We start from the raw sequence: 20,634 nt of genomic DNA, 5'->3' as shown, positions 1-20,634 counted from the left end.
GGCTAAAAGAAGCTGAAAATGTAGATCTATGGAAAATATACTGATTTTTTTTATTTTGAAGGCTAAGAAAACATGCAAATTCAGCCCAGAGATTGCCAGTTTCTAACGATACCAAATTGAATAAACATCAGCTTGTTCTTCGAGCCTGTAGATAAGTTGTGACTGTCATCTCCATTCTCAGCCCGGGAAGGTCCTGAATACAAATTAGTTTCCTTAGAGGCCTCCGAAGAAATTCCTTCTGTTAACGTCTGATAGTCTTGCTATGCTGTTAAGTGAAAGGAGAGAGTTCACAGAACCTCACCCAGCTCCCTGACTGCATCCCTATAAGAACGCTGTGCGTGTAAAGGATGCACACCTCACCTGGGAGCCTTTTTCAGCATCTGAAAGTCAACTGTCATTGCCCCCAATTGCCATAGAAACCTCTCTTGTATATTGTTCCCCCAGAGAGAGTGCACCACCTCTCCAGTGTTGCTCTCTGGCTATGCCACCTCCTAACCATTATTGTCAGAAGAGCTCCCAGGACTCCACAGTCGGGGGAGAGGCACTAAGTCTTTATTGAAAAGAATTCCCCCCACCTTCTCTCACTGCAGACGGTAGACACATTCGGTGGCAGGGTAGGGTGGTAGGTTCAGCTGGTACTTCTTTTCCAGAGCAGGTGGCACGAAGCGACCCCCCAGGTAGTGGTAACGACCAGTAAACTGGGTTGCAGACTTTTTGGGTGCTGTCAGGGAGATGAGCAAGTCTGGCTGGATCCCTCCAGAGCTTCCCTTCTCCACGTCCCATCCTGAAAAGAAGGTGGTAGTCAGAGCAGAAGGGACCAGGATGTCCAGTCCCCTTCTACACCTTGCTCTGCTCTAATCTTAAAGGAGTGGGAAGCCCCCTGGGTCCCCACCTGAGGAAATCATGTCCTTGGAGCTGCACATACTCCTGGGCTCTGGGCTCACAGTCAGCATGTAAAGGGCATTCCTAAACTCTCTGTTCCTCAGCCCTACTTTGGCTCTGTTCTGCACCTCTGGACTCTGTCTGAACCTTAAATCAGGAACAAGAACTCCTAGGTACCTAGCTCAAGACAGGGTAGGGCCCTGATCCCCCCAATCTCCTTGGACCCAGCACCTGAGGGAATGTCGATGCTGGCAATGGGCACAGTGAGTCCATTCAGGACGCTCAGGATGCTGCGGAATGGCTCCCGAACCTCACCCGTGAAGCTGAAGCCAAAGATGGCATCCACCACCAGCTCATACAGTTCATCAATCAGCATTGGCTGTGGGAGAGCAGGAGGAGGAGAAGATGTCAGAGCTAGTAGCTTCACAAAGAGCCCTTAACAGGAAAGGACTGTCCTCTGTACCCAAAGGCCATAGACGCTGGGAGAATTTTAATCTCATTCAAATGGCATTCTGAGGCCTAGAGTGCAAGTCACTGATTGAGGCCAAGCTGAGTCCAGTCACATTTTCCGCTCTGGGTGTCTGCCAACCACTGGAGAGGCTACAGTGTAGGACAGCCTGAGACCTGGAGTCAGGAGGGATGGGCTCTGGCCTTGCCTCTGCCGTGAACTGGTTTGTGACTTTGGACAAATCACTTACCTTGTTCTGCATCTCAGTCTCTTCATCTGTGCTAAGGAATTTTAAAACGTTCTCAACTTTCCCACTCCTAAATCCATCGTCTGAAGAAAGGGTTTAGGATAAGGTAGTCACTTCAGTTCCCAAGAGGGGCACATAATGTGTTTACTGCATGCTAGGGGAAGAGGAATTGGCTACAGCGTGGAAACAGTGACCAGGGGAGATTAAGGGGAAATAAAGCTTGAGAGAAGGGGGTGCTGGCAACTCATAAATGGAGCATACCCTATGACACCAATTCCATTCAGGTAGCATACTTTAGGCACCTGTGTCAGGCACTCTCCCTGCCCGCTAAGAGTTAATCTAGAGAGGAAGAGTTGTAAGTGAGCTCAGCCTGGAAAGGTGAGGGAAGAGCAGGATACAGGCAACAGTTACTGAGGAGGGCAGTGAACTGGAGCCACCTACCTCTGGGGGCATTTCACCAAGGAAGGGGATGTCCATTTTCTGGCACTGCGTCACCAGTGCAGTGAAAAGTGGCTTGTTAGGCCTTTTAGGGTAATAGATGGTCGGCTGGTAGCCCTATGAGGAAAGGAAGGGGAGTAATTCAAGCCCAGGTCTTGGAAACCTCTCCCCCACAACCCTTCCCCGGGCACTCACAAAGAGTTTGAGGTGTCGGGCACAGACCAGGCCATCTCCTCCGTTATTCCCAGGGCCACAGATGACCAGGACGGTAGGGGGGCTCCTGGACAAGGACGTGGTGGGATATGCCTGAAGGCAGAGTCAAAGGGGATTCAGAGGGTCTTTGGGCAGTGACAGACCAGGCTTGGCCTGGCCGTCCCTCCCCTCACTTCATTGTGCCTAGGCCAGGGCGGCTTGTACAATGGCTTGCCCCAAAGGTCGAGAGTTGTGCCACTGACCTTAGCAATGGCTGTGGCACAGCTCAGACCGGCCAGCTCCATAAGTTGGTCCACGCTGAACTGGTACTCATTAAACAGCTCCTGGTCCACGGCTTGGGCCTCCTCCTGGCTGAGGAAACCCACGGCCTGAGTCCCCACCCCTCAGGTGCTCCCTCGCGCGGGCGGCGCGGCCGCCCCAGGTCCCGCCCCCTTGGGTTCCACCCAAGTCCTTCGCCCCGCTTGCCCGCCCAGAACCTCGCCCACCTCAGGTACTTCACTGCTGAGCTCGCCATGACTCCTGAGTCCCCACGGCCACTCGAGATCAGCCGCTGCGGCACCCACCAGGTGGCTCCTGCGCGACAGGAGCCGGCCTGGACTCCGACGCGCGACAGGCGCGGGCCTGCAACCAGCAGCCCGAGCCCCAGCAGGGCCCGCAAACCGGACATCCAGCCAGCCAGGAGGGAGCCCGCCGGCCCGCCCGGCGCATGCGCCGCACTTGGCCCTGCCCCCGAGGGGCCGGGCCCGCAAGCAGCCTCGCCGGAAGCGCTCCTAGCGCTGGCAGCTCCGCCGCCTCTCCTCTGCCGACTGCGCGCGCCGACGCCCGGGTGCGTTCCCACCCCGGCCCCGCCTTCGTCAGGCCGTCTTGTCTTACGGTGTGGATCCCGGCCCATCGCCGGAGCATGTTCATACTGCCTCACAAGTGACCCGAAGTGCTTTGCTCCCAAGCGCGCGTCGATAGTAATTCTTCGTTTCTTCATGTTTTTGAGTGGCAGTTCTGTTACTGCTAAGCTGTATAGCATAGCAGTTAACCCGGGTTCCTGCCCTACTGAGTGAACTTGGCTCTCCAGATTTGCTGCCTGTCTATAAAATGGGATACGAGTACATACGGGGCTGTATTCCATGCAAAGCCGTAGACAGCAGCAGGCACATAGGGCTCAATAAGTTAATGTTCTTATTAACACTACTAAGCATGAGTTTGAGTGAACTCCGGGAGTTGGTGATGGACAGGGAGGCCTGGCGTGCTGTGATTCATGGGGTCGCAGAGTCGGACACGACTCAGCGACTGAAACTGAAGCGTTTCATATAACTTGGGACCCCTCTCCCCACTAAATTAGCCTCCCTTATCTCTGCTTACCTGGCTTCCCAGGTAAAGAACCCGCCTGCCAATGCAGCAGAAGTAAGAGAGGCGAGTTGGATCCCTGGATGGGGAGGATCCCCTGGAGAAGGAAATGGCAACCTACTCCAGTATTCTTGAATCCCATGGACAAAGGAGCCTGGCCGGTCACAGTTAGTTCATGGGGTCACAAAGAGTCAGACACGACTTAGCGACTAAACAACAACAGGATTGAGGGGGGTGTTTTTATGCTAGTTTATTCTTTTCCTGTAACATGAATTCCATTCCTGGCTAGTTCACTGAGAAAAGCAAAAACCCCTCCTATTTTAAAAGAAAAAAATTATTCTGGCTGTGCTGAGTCTTCTTTGCTGCCAGGGGTTTTTTCCTTATTCACAGCGAGGGGGGCTACGCTCTAGTTGCAATGCTTGGACTTCTCGTTGCGGTTGCTTCTCTTGTTGCAGAGGCCAGGCTTTAGGGCACGCAGGCTTCAGTAGTTGCAGTTCCTGGGCTCAGTAGTTGTGGTTCCCCAGCTCTAGAGCACAGGCTCAGTAGTTTTGGCACATGGGCTGACTTACTCTGCGGCATGTGGGATCTTTCTGGACCAGGGATCGAACCCATGTCTTCTGCATTGGCAGGCAGATTCTTTACCACAGCCGGAACCCCTCCTACTTTTAACTATTCTTCTGATGCTGTGTAGTGCTGTCCTTAGTCACTCAGTCGTGTCTGACTCTGCAACCCCGTGGATTGTAGCCCGCCAGGCTCCTCTGTCAATGGGATTTTTCGGGCAAGAATACTGAAATGGGATGCCATTTTCCTTCTCCAGGGGATCTTCCCAACCCAGGGATCGAACCAGTGTCTCCTGTATCTCCTGCATCACAAGCAGATTATTTAGTTACCCACTGAGCCATCTGGGAAGCCCATTCCTCTGATATTCTCCTTTTTTATTATAGGAGGCTTATGATCTCCTATTGGTTGTAACCTTGCTTTCATCTATGTTTATTTTACATGTCTGATGTGGAAAATTGAATGTATCAGACTGTGATTGTGGTGGAAAATTGTTTTGGTTAGACTATGTTTGTGGTTGACTCATCCTTGTTTTTTAGTTTATTCATCTTAATTGGAAATAGAGTTTACATAATCTTATCTAAGAATTCACTAATTTTGTTTTATAGCTTCACCAGTATATAAGTAGCTTCACTTTTATATATTAGTCATGACTTAGTGACTGAACAACAAGACTCCCTACAGGCCTACTTGAGAAAATTAGTCAATTCTGAAGATTCATTTCCAAAACACAATGTGAAGAATGTTTCTTTGACATAGATAACGTTTTGAGTATATGTACCCACTGCTGACATGAGTCTTCTCATTTTATCCTTACAACAACTGTTATTATCCCTGTTTTACAGATGAGTAAGTGAGAATGTCACTCAGTAGTATCCGACTCTTTGCAACCCCATGGACTGCACCCGGCCAGGTTCCTCTGTCCGTGGAATATTCCAGGCAAGAGTATTGGAGTAGGTGCCATTGCCTCCCCAGGTGATCTTCCTGACCCAGGAATTAAGCCCGGGTCTCGTGCAGTGAAGGCTGATTAGGAAACTGAGGCTCAAAGATGTTGAATGATATGTCCAATGATACACTGATAGCTGTCGGTGGAGATAGGACCCAGGCAGCTTGACCTAAAGTCTGCAGTCTTAAGCATTACTCTATGCTGACATGCCTCTCCAGATGCAGAGCTATATATCTGAAGGGTTATCAACTGCTGACTTCATTCAGGTGAGCTGTAACTATAAAATAATAAAACAAAACATATCCCACCATACACACTTAGAATTTATGAAACAACCAATGAAGGCTATCTTCAGGAAGGCAGTGCCCAAGCTATTCCACCTTGCTGCCTTTCACATTTTGGAGTTTACTCTAGAAAATGCCTTCAAAATCAATTTAAGAAGGGCATGTCGGGCTTCCCTGGTGCTCAGTGGTAAAGAATCTATCTCCAGTGCGGGAGACACAAGTTCAGTCCCTGATCTGGGAAGATTCCACGTGCAGAGGAGCAACTAAGTCCGTGCGCCACAACTACTGTGCCTGTGCTCTAGAGCCCAGGAGCTGCAACTACTGAAGCCCATGCGCCTAGACAACCCAGGCTCTGCGACGAGAAGAGAATCCATTGCCATAAGAAGCCTAAGTACTGCAACTGGACAGAGCCCCTGCTCAACACAACGAGAGAAAAGCCTGTGCAGCAGTGAAGACCCAGCACAGTAAAAAAATAAAAATAAAAAAATTTAAAGAAAGGGGGCATGAGGATTGAGTATTTGCTGAGTTCCAGATGTTCTGCCTATATTATCTAATTTGATCCTGTCCATCCTATGATGTATTTTTGTCCTTATGTTATAGATGAGAAGTTGAGTAGCAGAGATAAGTAATTTCCCTAAGGTAATATAGCTATAAAATGGTAGCGCCAATGATGGTTGATCCTGACCTAGGACCAATACTCCTGTGTGGCAGATGCTGCTACTTATCCCTCAAAATCATTCTCCTTTCTTCTTTCTTCATTTAAAGGCAGTCTGATTGGCTTTGTTACAGTCAATGAATCTACATCTAGTCGAGACATCTCCAATGCCTGACAAGATAATAAGCTCCATTGAGTTGAGGAAGATTAACAAAACCTGGTTTTGTGCCTGAAACCCAGTAGGTCCTCAGTCTACAAATATTTTAATGAATCCTTAAAATCTCACTGTGAAGTAATTCACAGTGCAGTAGAATGCCTCTTGTCTGACACGACTAGGACTAGATTATTTTATTTCAACAAATGTTCGTTTGCCATCTGTCAAAGTGTGACCAGGGTCTTGCCTTTGAGGATAAGGCCAAAGATCGTAGTTATCCATCTTCTTTCTTGCATAAACTTCGCCACTTACATATCACCTACCAGTTTGAAGTTTGCTTCCTTAAAGTGGAACAACAAATTGATGGTATATTTAAACCAATCTGAGTGTAAAATTCACCTAGATTTTTATGATGTCCCCCAATTTGTAACAGTCTCTCTGCTCACATCTAATTCAACAGCAGTTTTTAAAGTCACTCACCTGAATTGTGTCTTCTAAAGAGTCTATTTAGTTGTCATAGAAACAGCTTGTTTTCACACTCTTAGTTCATCAGTTTAATTACAAACTACAATAACACATACAATTGGAATAAACACATTTGGTATCAAACACGAACAACTGTTGGTAGGCAATGGCTTAACTGGGGGAGTTGAACTGCACAGCATCCTAAAAGGTACTCACTGCCTAGGTATGAATCTCAGCTTCACTTACTAGTTGTGTGACTTGGCAGGTAAACCACTTAACCTTTGTGCCTTCTTTTCCTCATGTGTGAGAGGGGACTCATCTGCTGTGAGGACTAAAGGAGAAGACACTTGTGAAGCACTTACAACAGGGTGTGGTATGTGCCAAGTGAGCAATGTTACAAAATACTGTTGTTGCAGTGGCTAGCAGTGGTACCACTGCTATAGGCCCGCGGTGCCCTGCACCCAGCATCTGCTTTCTCTTGTGAAGGAAGAGGAGTGCATCAATAGCCCCGTTAAGGTGTATCTTCTGTAGCATGAGATCCCCATTTCCCATGTGAGAAAATGGAGTCAGTGACCCTAAAGTGTCTTAAACAAGATGTCATGCTTTTAAGAACTGGCAAGGCCAGATTGTGAGGTTTGATGCCAGAAAGAAAGGGGAGAAATTTACCATTCATTTTCCTTTTTTCTTTTCCCTATTAAATCCAAAAATCCCAATGAGAAGCACCCAGAACGCCTTGGTGCTGAGACTGCCAAGCCCTCGTCTAGCCTGCTCGGGGGCCCCCTTGCAGACATTGTATGTATTCCATGCCCATGCAGTGCTCACCGGAAACGACGGGGAAGGGGTTCAGTCCCAGAAGTCCCTGAAGTGTGTCTGTTGGGTAGGTACTGCAGAGGCCATACTGTGGCCAGCAGGGGATGGTCACATGATTGTGCAGAAGCCAGACTCCATGGATCTCCTCTGAGGGTTCCTGCCGGGGGGTTCCCTGGGCTGTTTGAATGACCTGAAGGAGGCAGAGAGGGGCTTGCCAGTGGGAGTGACTAGGGAGAGAAGAGAAGGCAGCTTGCTCTGGCTCCAGCTTCTGTAACCCTCTCTGGCCCTACCTCTGCTGATGGGCTCCAGGGCAGGGGGCAGTACGCTGAAGCCGTGTGTTCCCCCATTCAGCAGGACTCTCCCTTTTGCCGAGGCCTACACTCAGGCCATGATGGAGGTGGGGGACACTCCGGACCTCCAGAGCTGGGTGAAGGTTGTCCAGATTGCTAAAGGGCAAAGTCAGAGAGGCTCAAAGCACCATGACCCCAAGCAACAGACCACCTCTTCCCCCAGCTTTAACAGTGATCATGTTCCATTAAAGTCATCCAAAGTCACATCCTCTCCTACTTCTTTTATCCATTCTCCAGGCTTTATCCCTCCTCCCAGGTACCCACCTATTGCCACGAGGCCCGTTGGGTACCAGAAGGCCAGGGTTCTCCATTCTGAGGGGGCATTGGCCTCCAAATGAGAGATGGGACTTGGGCCTTGGGCCTGGATGGAGAGACGAACACATTCATCACAGGCCTCACTGCCCCAAGAACCATCACGAGGGGAAAGAGACATCTTTGGGAGAAGAAGCAGGAGGGTGGGTATCAGGGGATGTTTTGGTCACTATGAGGAGGGTCCCCCTGTATAGGGCAGGTGCTTGGCAAACTTGGACTGACTAGATGGGAATGATTCACCAGTGTGCCTAATGCCTGGAAGAAAACACACTGAAAAGCAGACATCAGTGAATTCAAGTCACCAAGAAGCAAGGAACTCTGTCCTCAGAGTGCAAAGCCTTTGGGGGAAGAGACTTGTAAGCTAAGGTAAGAAAAGCATCCAGTGCCTGGCATGTAGTAGGTGTGGAAACCTTGCTGCTCTAAGTACAAAGTTCTAGATGTTAGGAAAGCCTCAGGAGCAGGGGGGCAGAGGCAAATTCAGGAAAGGGTTTAGGCAAAATGGTCCAGGGCCTTGAGAGAGGAGCAGAAAGCGGGGAGGGCTGGTCCTGGCCTTGGGAATATGACAAGTGGGAGGGTGGGGTAAAGGAAGTAAGAGCACTCACATTTGGAGGAAGGCGATGCTAGAAGCAGCCTCCTTAGACTCACCCTCCAGCCTTGGTGCCCAAGATGTCGTGGGAACATTCGCTGACTCTTCCTCTTTCTCCTTGTGGCCTTCCTCCAACTCATCTTCCCACCCACCGGAAGATCTGTAGAGGCAGGAAATGGGGCAGAGTGATACTCTGGCCAGGTCCCCTCCTCCCCATATCCCACCCACTGTGCCAGGCTGTGACACCTCCCAACATACCCCTGAGGCCACATCCATCCCTGAAGTTCTGCTCCCACCCTGCTTACCTATGCTGCACTCCTGGTGTGCCCCTGCCTACCCTGGCTGGGGTCCCTTCCACCAGGCCGGCTGCACCTGGAGCCGGGGATCTCCCTGGAGCTGAGGTCTAGGAATGAAGAGGGGTAAACGGGATCAGTTTGAGAAAAATGGCCATCCCAGCTGTGGTTGTGGTGTGAATGTACGTTCCTTCCACACACAATGGCCCCAGAGAGACAGAGAAGTGCTAGAGACATCTGGGCTGTGCCTTGTGTCTAAGGATGAAACTATAGGGCAAGACCCTTTGTTCTGTTAAGATGCCCAGTAGTAACTCTCAAGTTAGAACTCAAGCTCATGGACTATCAGACCCGGCCAGAGCTTGATGACCACCTCATCCTTCCTGGGGCCTCCAGGGACAGAGTCACAGAAAGTTGGTGGCCAACTTCGGATAGAACCTAGGTCTTCTGACCCCTAATCCAGTCATCTGCTTATACCAAGATAATTTTACTTGCAAACTATAAATATGATGTCCTAGTCTTTCAAATAAGAGAGGATATAGATGAAAAAGTGAAAGTGTTAATCACTCAGTCGTGTCCAACTCTTTGCAATCCCATGGACTATAGCCCGCTAGGTTCCTTTGTCCATGGAATTCTCCAGGCAGGAATACTGGAGTGAGTAGCCATTCCCTTCTCCAGGGGATCTTCCCAAGAGAGGACATCAGTTCCGTCACTCAGTCGTGTCTGATTCTTTGAGACCCCATGTACTGCACGCCAGGCTTCCCTGTCCATCACCAACACCCGGAGCTTATTCAAACTCATGTCCATCAAGTCCGTGATGCCATCCAACCATCTTGTCCTCTGTCGTCCCCTTCTCCTCCTGTCTTCAATCCTTCCCAGGATCAGGGTCTTTTCCAATGAGTTAGCTCTTCGCATCAGGTAGCCAAAGTATTGAAGTTTCAGCTTTAGCATCAGCCCTTCCAATGAACACCCAGGACTGGTCTCCTTTAGGATGGACTGGTTGGATCTCCTTGCAGTCCAAGGGACTCTTGAGTCTTTCTTCTCCAACACCACAGTTCAAAAGCATCAATTCTTCGGTGCTCAGCTTTCTTTATAGTCCAACTCTCACATCCACACATAACTACTGGAAAAACCATAGCTTTGGCTAGACAGACCTTTGTCGGCAAAGTAACATCTCTGTTCTTTAATATGCTGTCTAGGTTGGTGATAGCTTTTCTTCCAAGGAGAAAGCATCTTTTAATTTCATGGCTGTAGCCACCATCTGCAGTGATTTTAGAGCCCAAGAAAATAAAGTCTCTCACTGTTTCCATTGTTTCTCCATCTATTTGCCATGGAGTGACGGGACCAAATGATCTTAGTTTTTTGAATGTTGAGTTTTAAGCCAGCTTTTTCACTCTCCTCTTTCACTTTCATCAAGAGGCTCTTTAGTTCCTCTTCACTTTTTTCCATAAGGGTGGTGTCATCTGTGTATCTGAGGTTATTGATATTTATCCTGGCAATCTTGATTCCAGCTTGTGCTTCATCCAGCTCGGCATTTCGCATAATGTACTCTGAATAGAAGTTAAATAAGCAGGGTGACAATATATAGCCTTGACATAATCCTTTTCCAGTTTGGATACAGTTTGTTGTTCCATGTCCGGTTCTAACTGTTGCTTCTTGACCTGCATACAGATTTCTCAGGAGGTAGGTAAGATAGTCTGGTATTCCCATCTCTTTCAGAATTTTTCACAGTTTGTTGTAATCCCCACAGTCAAAGGCTTTGGCTTAGTCAATAAAGCAGAAGTAGATGTTTTTCTGGAACTCTCTTGCTTTTTCCATGATCCAGTGGGTGTTGGCAATTTGATCTCTGGTTCCTCTGTCTTTTCTAAATCCAGCTTGAACATCTGGAAGTTCATGGTTCACGTACTGTTGAAGCCTGGCTTGGAGAATTTTGAGCATTACTTTGCTGGCGTGTGAGATGAGTGCAATCATGCGGTAGAGACATAAAACCTAGCAAATAAATATAACAAATATTCAAGCATAATTTCAATTCCTGGGGTAAGTAGGTTGCCTGAGAAATCTCACAGGGTGAGGGAAGAGGCAGTTGAAGAGACATTGACCTGTTGAGAGAGGATGGGAGGTAGAGAGGGAGGGAGGAGGAGTTCGGAGAAGGAGGGGCACAGGTAAAGACCCACAGAGAGCTGTCCCCTAGAGAATGAGCAGAGAGAGAACATCCTTGGAGCACTGCTCCCATCCTGTGGCTCTTTTGGGAACTGCAGCCAAGACGAACCTTCCTGTCCTGCAGATTTGGCTCAGCTATCTTCGATGGTGTGCGTGCGTGCAAGCATGCTCAGTCACGTCTGACTCTTTGGGATTCGATGGACTGTAGTCCACCAGGCTCCTTCTGCCCATGGGATTATCCTGGCAAGAATACTGAGTGGGTTGCTATTTTCTCCTCCAAGGGATCTTCCAAACCCAGGGACGGAACCTGTGTCTCGTGGGGCTCTTGCATTGGTAGGCGGATTCCTTACCACGGAGCCACCTGGGAAGCCCCATCTTCAATGGCAGCCTTTGGCCTTCACCCACTGGGCTAGTTACCAATCAGCCAAAGCCCTGGTGTTGGGGATGTGTCACAACCCCTCACCCACCTCCCCACCCCCAGGTGGCCTCTGGAAAGCGGTATGTGTCCCACATGCAGGCCCTGGGGCAGATGAACACAGATGAGCAGTCAAGGGCAGCATCCTTGACACCACTCCACTCATCACCACCCCTTTCTCTGGGTAACCTCTCCCCACCCCCTGCCTCTTGTCTCGGGTGCCATCTTACCAGGGTGTGAGTCGGAAGCAGCCCACCCCGGGCCAAGTGGGTCCTTATTGCATCTGTCAGCTTGGCCACCAGCCGCTCTCGCACAGAATCTGACTCCTTCTGGGGAGAGAGTGGATAATGGGGTAGTGGGGAAAGCCTGGGCTTCAGGACTGGGGAAGAAATAGAAAAGAAGGAGGGGAGGGCCTTTGTCTCCTCTCTTTCTAGCCCATCCCTGTGCCTTTGCCAGCATCCTGCCACCACCTCCCAGAACCGTGGACAGAGGTGGATTCTTCCTCACAATAGTGTCCCAGGCCCCAGCACACCGTGTGCCCAATGCACATTTGATGAGTGAATGGATGGTGGGGAGAGACAGGAACATCAGCTGGAGAAAGCATGTCAGGAGAGCAACTGGAGGGCTATTGGGAAACAGTTCGATTCTGGGATGGAGGGTCTCACCGGACACCGGGCCAGCGCTTCCTTATAGTACTTCAGAGCCTGGTCATGCTGTCCCAGTCTGGCTGCAGCAGCCCCCAGACCCTCACAGGCCTGCCATTGCCCCTTCACGTCCCCTGGGGAAGACAGTCTGAGAGGTCCTCCCATGGCTCCCAACCCCACCGACCCTCCCCTCCAGAGGTCCTCCCACCAGCCCCAAGGATCCTCAGGCTTTGCCCCACCCCAAGCCACCTGCAAACCGCTCCCCTCACCAGTGTCCTGGGCAGCCTGCAGAGCATGCAGGTAGTTGTCTCTGGCGGCCTTGTGGTCTCCCAGCTGGCTCACTGCAAATGCCAGGCTGCCAAAGCTCCAGCCCTGCTCCCTCCGCTGCCCCACAGAGCCTGGGGACAGAGCCCACCCCATCCTAAGAGAGGACTTGGCCTGCTGGGGCACCAGAACCCTGCCCCCCAATGAGGAAGGGAGGGTTGCCAGGAGTCCTGGTGCACAACCCAGGCACACATACAGAATTACCATGAAGGCTTGAACTCTTGAGACCCAGCCTGAGTTTTGGTCTGAATGCCTCCCCAGGCTACTTTGAGCCACATAAAAACCCAGGGAGGCAGGCAAGGCAGGTATTAATAGCTCCATTTTTATACACATGCAACCTGAATCTCAGAAAGCGAAAATAATGTGCCGAAAGTCACACAATCATTTAGAAGAAGCACTGGGCTCCACTTCAGGCCTCCCCTTCAGCCTCTGGGCCCATAACCCTCTGTCCTGCCTGGCTATCCCATCTCCTGCACCCTCCCACCCCCACTCTCTCTCCCCTGGTTCTGGACTTCCCAGTCTAATTAGTTCTAAAGCATAACCATCATTGGCTCTAGAGTTCCAGCCTTGGGGCCCCAGCTGGAACCACCTCTTAGCCCCTTGGTCTCAGTCTCACTCCCAGTCCCTGGTACCCACCGTGCAGGTCAGCAGCCTTCTGGTGGAACTCCCGGGCTTCCTGATAGTTGCCGAGGGCATTGTGGGCCATCCCAAGGTTCCTTAGCACCGTGGCCTCCTCTCCTGGCTCCCGGCACAGGGGCAGGGCTTGTAGGAAGGCCTCTATTGCTAGCGGGAACAGCTGGAGATGGGAGTAGCCCAGGCCTAGATCGTTATAGAGTTGCCCTAGAGGGCATGGCCAAGGTCACTGGTCAGATGCTACTGAAGCTGTACTTGTGCAGCCTCTGTCCCCCCCTCCCAGGGTTCCCCCAGCCCTCAGAAATGCCTCTGCTTCCACCCCATATCTCAGAGCATCACCTGGTCTGAAATCTCCCAGATCCCACACCTTCTCAGCCCCAAGGCCTCACCCAGCAGTCCCCGCTCAGTGCTTCTCTCAGCAAGCCTCCGACTTTCCTCCAGCACCTGCATGACTTCACCCACCCCATGCTGCCCGCTCTTCAGCATACACCCCGCTGCAGCCCCCAGTGTCAGGGCTGCAGCCTGGGGCTGCCCTGCTTGGGCATAGGCCCGGCTCGCTTCTTGCAGGCAGTGGGCTGCTAGCCCAGGCTGTCCCAGAGCTCGGTAGCAGGCTCCCATTTTTGCCTGGGCTTGTCCCTGGTCACCTAGTGGCTGGTAGTGGCACAGGGCCTTGTGGTACCAGGCCAAAGCTTGAGGAAGGTCACCCAGGGCATGGTAGGCCAAAGCCACATTGAAACACTGGTCGCCATGACACCCGCCCTGGGCCGTCTCCTGAGGTTGAGCACGTAGGAGCAGCTCAAGGCCTCTGGCTGGGTCCCCAGTCTCCACGTAGGCAGCTCCCAGGTTGAAGGCACAGGCCCGGAGAACAGGGGTGTCTCTGATTTGTGGTGACTTGGAAGCCAGGAGGAAGGCCCTCTGGAAGCTGGTCAAGGCCTCATGGTTCTGGCCAGCCAATAGGCCCCTGTGGCCAGCCCTGGTGAGGGCTTGGATGGTGGCCTCTTGCTGAGACCACTTTCTTTTCTTCTTTTTCTTCTTGGAGCTTGAGGACGAGAGCGAGGGTTCTTGGGGGGTATCCTCAGTGTTGAGGGAAGACATAGTGCTGACAATAGGGAGCAAAGGGGTTCTTGGTTATCCTTGGTCCTCCAAAGGACCACTGTCCCTCTACAGCAGCTCAGCCCTACTTCTGCCCTGGTGTGACCCTCAGGGTTTCAAGGATTTCTCTCTGCCATCTCACTTTGCTTCACCTATCCCATTGGACACCACATCAACTCTCACTCTAATGTCCTGACTAATTGTTCATCCTCCAAGACTCATTTTAAGACAAGGAGGGGGCAGGGCACAATCTTTAAAAAGGTGACTTAGCCTGAGGACACAACATAAACTGATTGAACCAACTGGGTCCAAGATGGCGGACTCAACTTCCACTTGACCTTGAGCCTCAGGATACTCTCAATGTAACACACCCCAGGTGCCATGATGGTTCTAAGGATGACCACAAAATGTCAAAAAGTGGGTGGTGACCCAATTCCTTGAAATCCCCACCCCTTTTCCAAAACAACTGGAATACTCCTCCCAATCATTAGCCTATGTAATCACCTCAATACTGAGGATACCCACCAAAAGCGTATGTAAACATTGACAGCCTCACACACTCTGTCTATGAAGTGTGTTTCTTCCCTGAATAAACCTTCTTTCTCCTCACTATGGCTCAACATTGAATTCTTTCCTGTGTGATGCCAAGAACACATACTTGGCATCCACCCCAGGGACCTGAACCTGGGATGTGACCATCCTCTCTCCAACCACTCTCTTTCTTGCAACAATTTCAAGTAACAGCTTCTTTCAGAGAGCCCCTCCCCTCAACCAACTGGGTCCTTCTTCTGTACTCCCATAGTGCTTATCTGTACTTAGGTCTTTTACGGCATTTTCCACACCGGGTTAGGGTTGTTGACTTTCTTGACCATTTCCCCTACTAGATTTGGAGCAACTTGAATGTTCTAAAACAGTAGATTCTCAAAATATGTTTCCCGAATGAGAGGAAAAAGTTGTGGAGATGGATGGTAGTGAAGGCTGCACAACAGTGTGAGTATAAATGCTGCTGAACTGTATGCTTGCTGCTGCTAAGTCACTTCAGTTGTATCCAACTCTGCGTGACCCCATAGACAGAAGCCCACCAGGCTCCCCCTTCCCTGGGATTCTCCAGGCAAGAACACTGGAGCGGGTTGCCATTTCCTTCTCCAATGTGTGAAAGTGAAAAGTGAAAGTGAAGTCGCTCAGTCATGTCCGACCCTTAGCGACCCCATGGACTGCAGCCTACCAGGCTCCTCCATCTATGGGATTTTCTAGGCAAGAGTACTGGAGTGGCTTGCCATTGCCTTCTCCGGAACTGTATGCTTAGAAAAGGTTTAAAGTGGTGAATTTCATGTTAGATATAGATTTTTGCCACAATGAAAAAGTTTATTCAATGAATGAATAAACGAATGGATGAACCAACAAAGCACGGACGGGGCCTCTGCTCCACCGCCTCCTTCACTCTGCATCCAAAGACATCCACTCATAATCTGCATACTCCTGCTGTCTAATCTCAAGGTAGCGTTCAAGTCAGTTCAACAAAAACTCAGTGCGCTCCTGCTGTGTGCCAGGAGCCATACAAAGCACTAGGGGCACAAAGCTGACCAGGCCATGTAACTGGCAAGGAGCCAACTTTCAGGAGCAAGGCTTCTGTGTCTCCGTTTACTGCCTACTCCCTATTTCACAGGGAACTTCCCTTTCCTTGACTTTCTGTCTGCTTGCTAGTTTTGGTTGCTTAATATCCTGCTGTTGTCTCCAGGGCACTGTTAAACCCAAACACCTCTCTCTCATCAGCATGTGTTTCTAGTTAGTATCCCTCCCCTAGAAAGGCAAAGCCTTTTTCCTGAATTTTTCCCCCAAGAGACAGGAAAGGGCGTGGAAAAGGCCCAAGAGCTGAGTTCTCAGTCCCTCCCATTTTCTTCTTCTTCTTCCCTGATGCTTTTTTTTTTTTTTCCGGAGAAGCAAGCAAAGGTAATACATTCTCTTTTTAAAGAAACTACCCCTGCTCCTAAGAGCACCCAGAAATTCTGTTTCTTTGAGGCCCTCCTTCCTGGGCATTCCTGGCTAACCCCACCAGACCCTGGGGCCCCAGGCACAGGCGCCTTACCTTCTTTGATCTTCTCTGTAGCTGACTTTCTGGAATGGTCCCTCTGGCTAGGGTTACCTCTCTCAGCTCTTAGCTCAGAGCCCCTGGGGTTACCAGACAACCAGGTACCGCCCTCAATGCCTAGGGAATTCTTTGATTGACAGCTCAAATATCCTATCTTAGTGCTGAACTCTGCTGGTGTTTGGGCACAGATACCTGGATTTCTTTGCCCTTCCTGCCCCACCTCTCCCCACTCTTGCAGACACATGCTTCAAGTCCTTCACGTCAAGCAAGAATCAAAGCAGCAAGGGCTTGTTGCTAGTTATAGCTTCAAAGATTATCTATCACATTCCCTCATTTCACAGAGGAAGGGACCTCAGAAGAGCAGGTGTGCCTGAGGTCACAAAGCAGTCATGAGGCTGAGATTAGAGCCCAGGTTTTCTGATTCTGGGCTAACTAGCCTAAGGTCCCTTCCACTAACCGTGATTGCAAGTTTTAATGAGGCGTGGGTTGTCTGTCCCAGCAGTGAACCCTTTCGAACACACACGAACACACTCATACACTGTGCTTCTGTGTGATAGTTTTACATTTGGGAAGAGGGTGAAAAGTTGATGGTCAGGAAAGGCCTGGAGATCAGAAGAGCCTCTCTGCCCCCGGACTCCTTTTCCCAGCTCCACTGATCTCCACCTCCAGGTTCTGCTTAATGAGAGAACAGCAGGACCCAGGAAAACAGGCACCTACTGCCCTAACTCACCTAGGGTGACCTGCATCAGAAAGCAAATGTCCTCATTTATCTAGGAGAAAGGCCTCTTTTAAGTAGAGAGGCCATGGCCAGAAACACAATTATAAGAAGTAGTTGGGCTCACCTACATTTGCCAGGCAGACTTGGTTGAGTGCCTGCTGTGTGCAAGCCTAGTGCTGTGTGCCGCAGATAGTGCCCATGCCCGAGGCGGGCTCTCCTAGCTGCCTGCAACTTCTGCCCATGGGCTGGGCCTTCAGGATGCTACCACAGCATGCTGCTGCTGCTGCTGCTAAGTCGCTTCAGTCGTGTCTGACTCTGTGCGACCCCATAGACAGCAGCCCACTAGGCTCCTCTGTCCCTGGGATTCTCCAGGCAAGAACACTGGAGTGGGTTGCCATTTCCTTCTCCAATGCATGAGAGTGAAAAGAGAAAGTGAAGTGGCTCAGTCGTGCCCGACACTTAGTGACCTTATGGACTGCAGCCTACCAGGCTCCTCTGTCCATGGGATTTTCCAGGCAAGAGTCCTGGAGTGGGTTGCCATTGCCTTCTCCGTACCACAGCATAACCAGAGTCAAATATGCTGCTCAGTCTGTTGCTCACTGAGCAGCCTCTCTTAAAGGAAAAAAAAAAGATTTGGGAAGGGGGCAGGGACTGAAACTGATCTTATCAAGGTTACAATGACCTCTTAATAATCTAGTGATCATTTCTGGATCATTTTTCTTGTTTGACTCCCTGCTGTATCTGACATATCCTTGCAAATCTCTGCTTCCATGGCTCCATGAGCCACTGTGTCCTGGCTGTCTTTCTCCTGTGCTGACAACTCCTTCTCCATCTCCTTTGCTTGCCTTCTATCCACTTCTTTTTTTTAACCTCTGAGCCACCAGGAAAGCCACTTCTTTTTTTTAAATTTTTATTTATTTGGCTGCACCAGGTCTCAGTTGTGGCATGCAGGATCTTCTATCTTTGTTGTGGCATGTGGGACCTTTAGTTGCAACATGCAGGCTCTTTAGTTGCAGCATGTGGGATCTAGTTCCTTGACCAGGGATGGAACCCCCTGGCCCCTACTTTGAGAGCATGGAGTCTTAGCCGCTGGACCACCAGGGAAGCCCCTGTCCACCTCTAAAATACCAGTGTTCCCCAACACTCTGCCCTTTGCTCCTTTCTTACTTTACATACTCTTCCTCACTTACTTCATCCAGTCCTCTGAATTTTTTTAATTGAAGTATCATTTATTTATAATCCTATGTTAGTTTCAGGTGTTCAGCATAGTGATTCAGTATTTTTGCAGATTATTACCTATTATGTGCTGTGCTTAGCGGCTCAGTCATGTCCAACTCTTTGAGACCCCTTGGACTGTAGCCCTCCAGGCTCCTTTATCCATGGGGATTCTCTAGGCAAGAATACTGGAGTGGGTTGCTATGCCCTCCTCCAGGGGCTGTATCCTATTATAGGCTATTATAAGATATTGGATATAATTTCCTGTGCTATACAGTAAATCCTTGTTGCTTTTCTATTTTATGTATGGTAGTTTATATCTGTTTCTCTCATACACTTAATTTGTCCCTCTCCTCTTTGGTAACCACAAGTTTGTTTTCTGTGTCTGTCAGACTGTTTCTATATTGTATATACATTCATTGTATTATTTTTTATATTCCACATAAAAGTGATATCATATAGTATTTGCCTTTTTCTGTTTGACTTGTTTCACAAAGCATTATTACTTCACTGCTCTTACCAACAGCAATTATCTGCTCCCTCTGTGTATCACTGACCTCTGAGTTACTTGATCATGTATTTATCACTCAAGCAAGTTTCTTCAGGGCATTAACTGTGTTTGTTTATCCCTACATTGGGCTTCCCTGGTGGTGCTAGTGGTAAAGAACCCGTCTGCCAGTGCAAGAGACATAAAAGACGAATGTTAGATCCCTGGGTTGGGAAGATTCCCTGGAGGAGGGCATGACAACCACTCTAGTATTTCTGCCTGGCGAATCCCATAGACAGAGGAGCCTGGCGGGCTACAGTCCACGGGGTCGCAAAGAGCAGGACACGACTGAGCGACTTCACTTTCACTTTAAAGCGACTTAGCACTCACACATTTCTGCATCAGCACCACCTTGTTCAGGGCATAGCACAAAACAGGCCCTCAAGTTAGTGAGACCAAAGAACACTATAGAAACAGTTAATGGGAATATTAGGGGGAAATGAAAGTGGCAGGGGCAGAAGCAGAGGCTGCTTGAAATAAGACGGTTTAGCAGCGAAGAAGCCCTGGAGAAATAGCGACCCGAAGAACCGCAAGAACGGTCCTCGCAGCCTTGAGTGGTATCCTTCTTCCTACCAGGTGCCACACCGCCGAAACCTGGTACTACAAATCCCAGAGCCCCCTGCGGCATCGACCGGAAGTGTCCTGTCCGCCTGTGGCAACGGTGAGGGGCGGTGGCTGGGCGGCGGGAGATTCAAACCTGGAAGAAGGAGGAACATGGAGCGGAGAGGAGCGGGCCCGGGCCGGGCGATCTGTGAGTGCTAGAAGGGGCCGAGTAGGACCCGGTTGTGGTGCCACTGGTCGGGGACACGGCGGTCCTGGGAGAGGTTGGGGCTGGGGCTGGGCGCGGTACCCGCTGGACGAGGGGCGGCCGGACTGTTTGAGTGGAGAGGGAGCACCCAGTTCTGACTCTGGCGGGCAAGAGTAAAGCTGTGAGCTGCGAAATGCTCTGACTTCTGTGTCGCTTTTCAAAGCTTACAAAGAGTTTTCTCCCTTGTTCCCAAATTCTGAGGCTCCGGGGCTGGGAGAACGTAGGTGGTCTGGTTGGCTCCTTAAAAATTCAGCAGTTCATACTTGCCAAGCACTGCCAGGGGACTGGACGCCTAACAAAGCATGGGGGACTTCCTTGACTTTTTGGTGCTTCTTTGAGACAATGCCTCTTAAACTTAGAGCGTTAGCAACAGTAGGCCTCAACTTGTGTCCATAATCTGCGTTTATAACCGGCACCACTGGGCTTCTTCCTTAACCCCACCTGACTGTGATGCGGGTAGTCTATGTACCATATTTTCAAAAACGCTGCTTTAGAGTGAGGTCGGAAAAATGGAAGTGCAGAAATGTTTTCATCTGACCTGAGTGAAAGCAAAATCTTCTACTCCTTTCCCTTCTTCTCCATTTGGATTCAAAAAGCAAAGTCCATGTCTACCGATCAGTTGAAGGAAAGCTAGTTTCAGACCTGAAAAGGACAGGAAAACTGATTTTTTTTTTTTAAGACTCTGTGTATGTACAAAGTCCCGCCTATCTCTCACAGTCCTCAGTTCATAATTCTGGAGTGATGTCATTCACTTACTGGTTTATTTTCCATGCTTAGCAACCAACACTTGTTCCTTGTACACCCCCTCAGAGGAACTGGTGGATTTCCTGCTGTTGGCCAGTGCTTTCAAATCTGAACATGGAGGGGTGTGTGTGTGTTTTAACTTGCTTAACTACCAATTCAAAGAAGCCCTGCCCCTCCCCCAAGTGATATCATAGGATAAGCAATATAAGGAAAAGAGATAAAGAATCGGAATGACATAAAGTGCTGACTCAAAGACAGATTTGCTG

General features: G+C 49.9%; 3 protein-coding genes across 3 annotated transcripts in view; 1 reads left to right on the top strand and 2 right to left on the bottom strand.

The window, feature by feature from the left end:
- Positions 1–31: 31 nt before the first annotated feature.
- NAXE (NAD(P)HX epimerase) lies at positions 32–2,943 on the bottom strand. The gene is made up of 7 exons (XM_055403062.2): positions 2,714–2,943; positions 2,471–2,579; positions 2,211–2,321; positions 2,019–2,132; positions 1,114–1,261; positions 576–784; positions 32–265 (listed from the first exon to the last, which is right to left on the bottom strand). The coding sequence occupies exons 1-6, from the start codon at positions 2,893–2,895 to the stop codon at positions 582–584; spliced, it is 867 nt and encodes a 288-aa protein (XP_055259037.2). The 5' UTR covers positions 2,896–2,943; the 3' UTR covers positions 32–265; positions 576–581.
- Positions 2,944–6,799: 3,856 nt separating this feature from the next.
- TTC24 (tetratricopeptide repeat domain 24) lies at positions 6,800–14,250 on the bottom strand. Its single transcript, XM_055403055.2, has 10 exons — positions 13,545–14,250; positions 13,159–13,362; positions 12,468–12,596; positions 12,220–12,332; positions 11,785–11,883; positions 8,995–9,092; positions 8,749–8,849; positions 8,056–8,152; positions 7,732–7,887; positions 6,800–7,631 (listed from the first exon to the last, which is right to left on the bottom strand). The coding sequence occupies exons 1-10, from the start codon at positions 14,248–14,250 to the stop codon at positions 7,550–7,552; spliced, it is 1,785 nt and encodes a 594-aa protein (XP_055259030.1). The 3' UTR covers positions 6,800–7,549.
- A 5,204-nt stretch (positions 14,251–19,454) lies between these two features.
- Positions 19,455–20,634, top strand: part of IQGAP3 (IQ motif containing GTPase activating protein 3) — a 39,308-nt gene continuing 38,128 nt past the window's right edge. Inside the window, exon 1 of the mRNA XM_055403392.2 lies at positions 19,455–19,567. Coding sequence (XP_055259367.2) covers positions 19,531–19,567 — 37 coding nt within the window. The 5' untranslated portion in view covers positions 19,455–19,530. The remainder of the gene's footprint in view (positions 19,568–20,634) is intronic.

This window comes from Moschus berezovskii, chromosome 4 (assembly GCF_049115385.1).
Source record: "Moschus berezovskii isolate FMDL1 chromosome 4, NW_MosBer_1.0, whole genome shotgun sequence".
Taxonomy (NCBI): Eukaryota; Metazoa; Chordata; class Mammalia; order Artiodactyla; family Moschidae; genus Moschus; species Moschus berezovskii.
The sequence above is the reverse complement of the archived record's forward strand: the minus strand, read 5'-3'. Positions and strand labels throughout refer to the sequence as shown.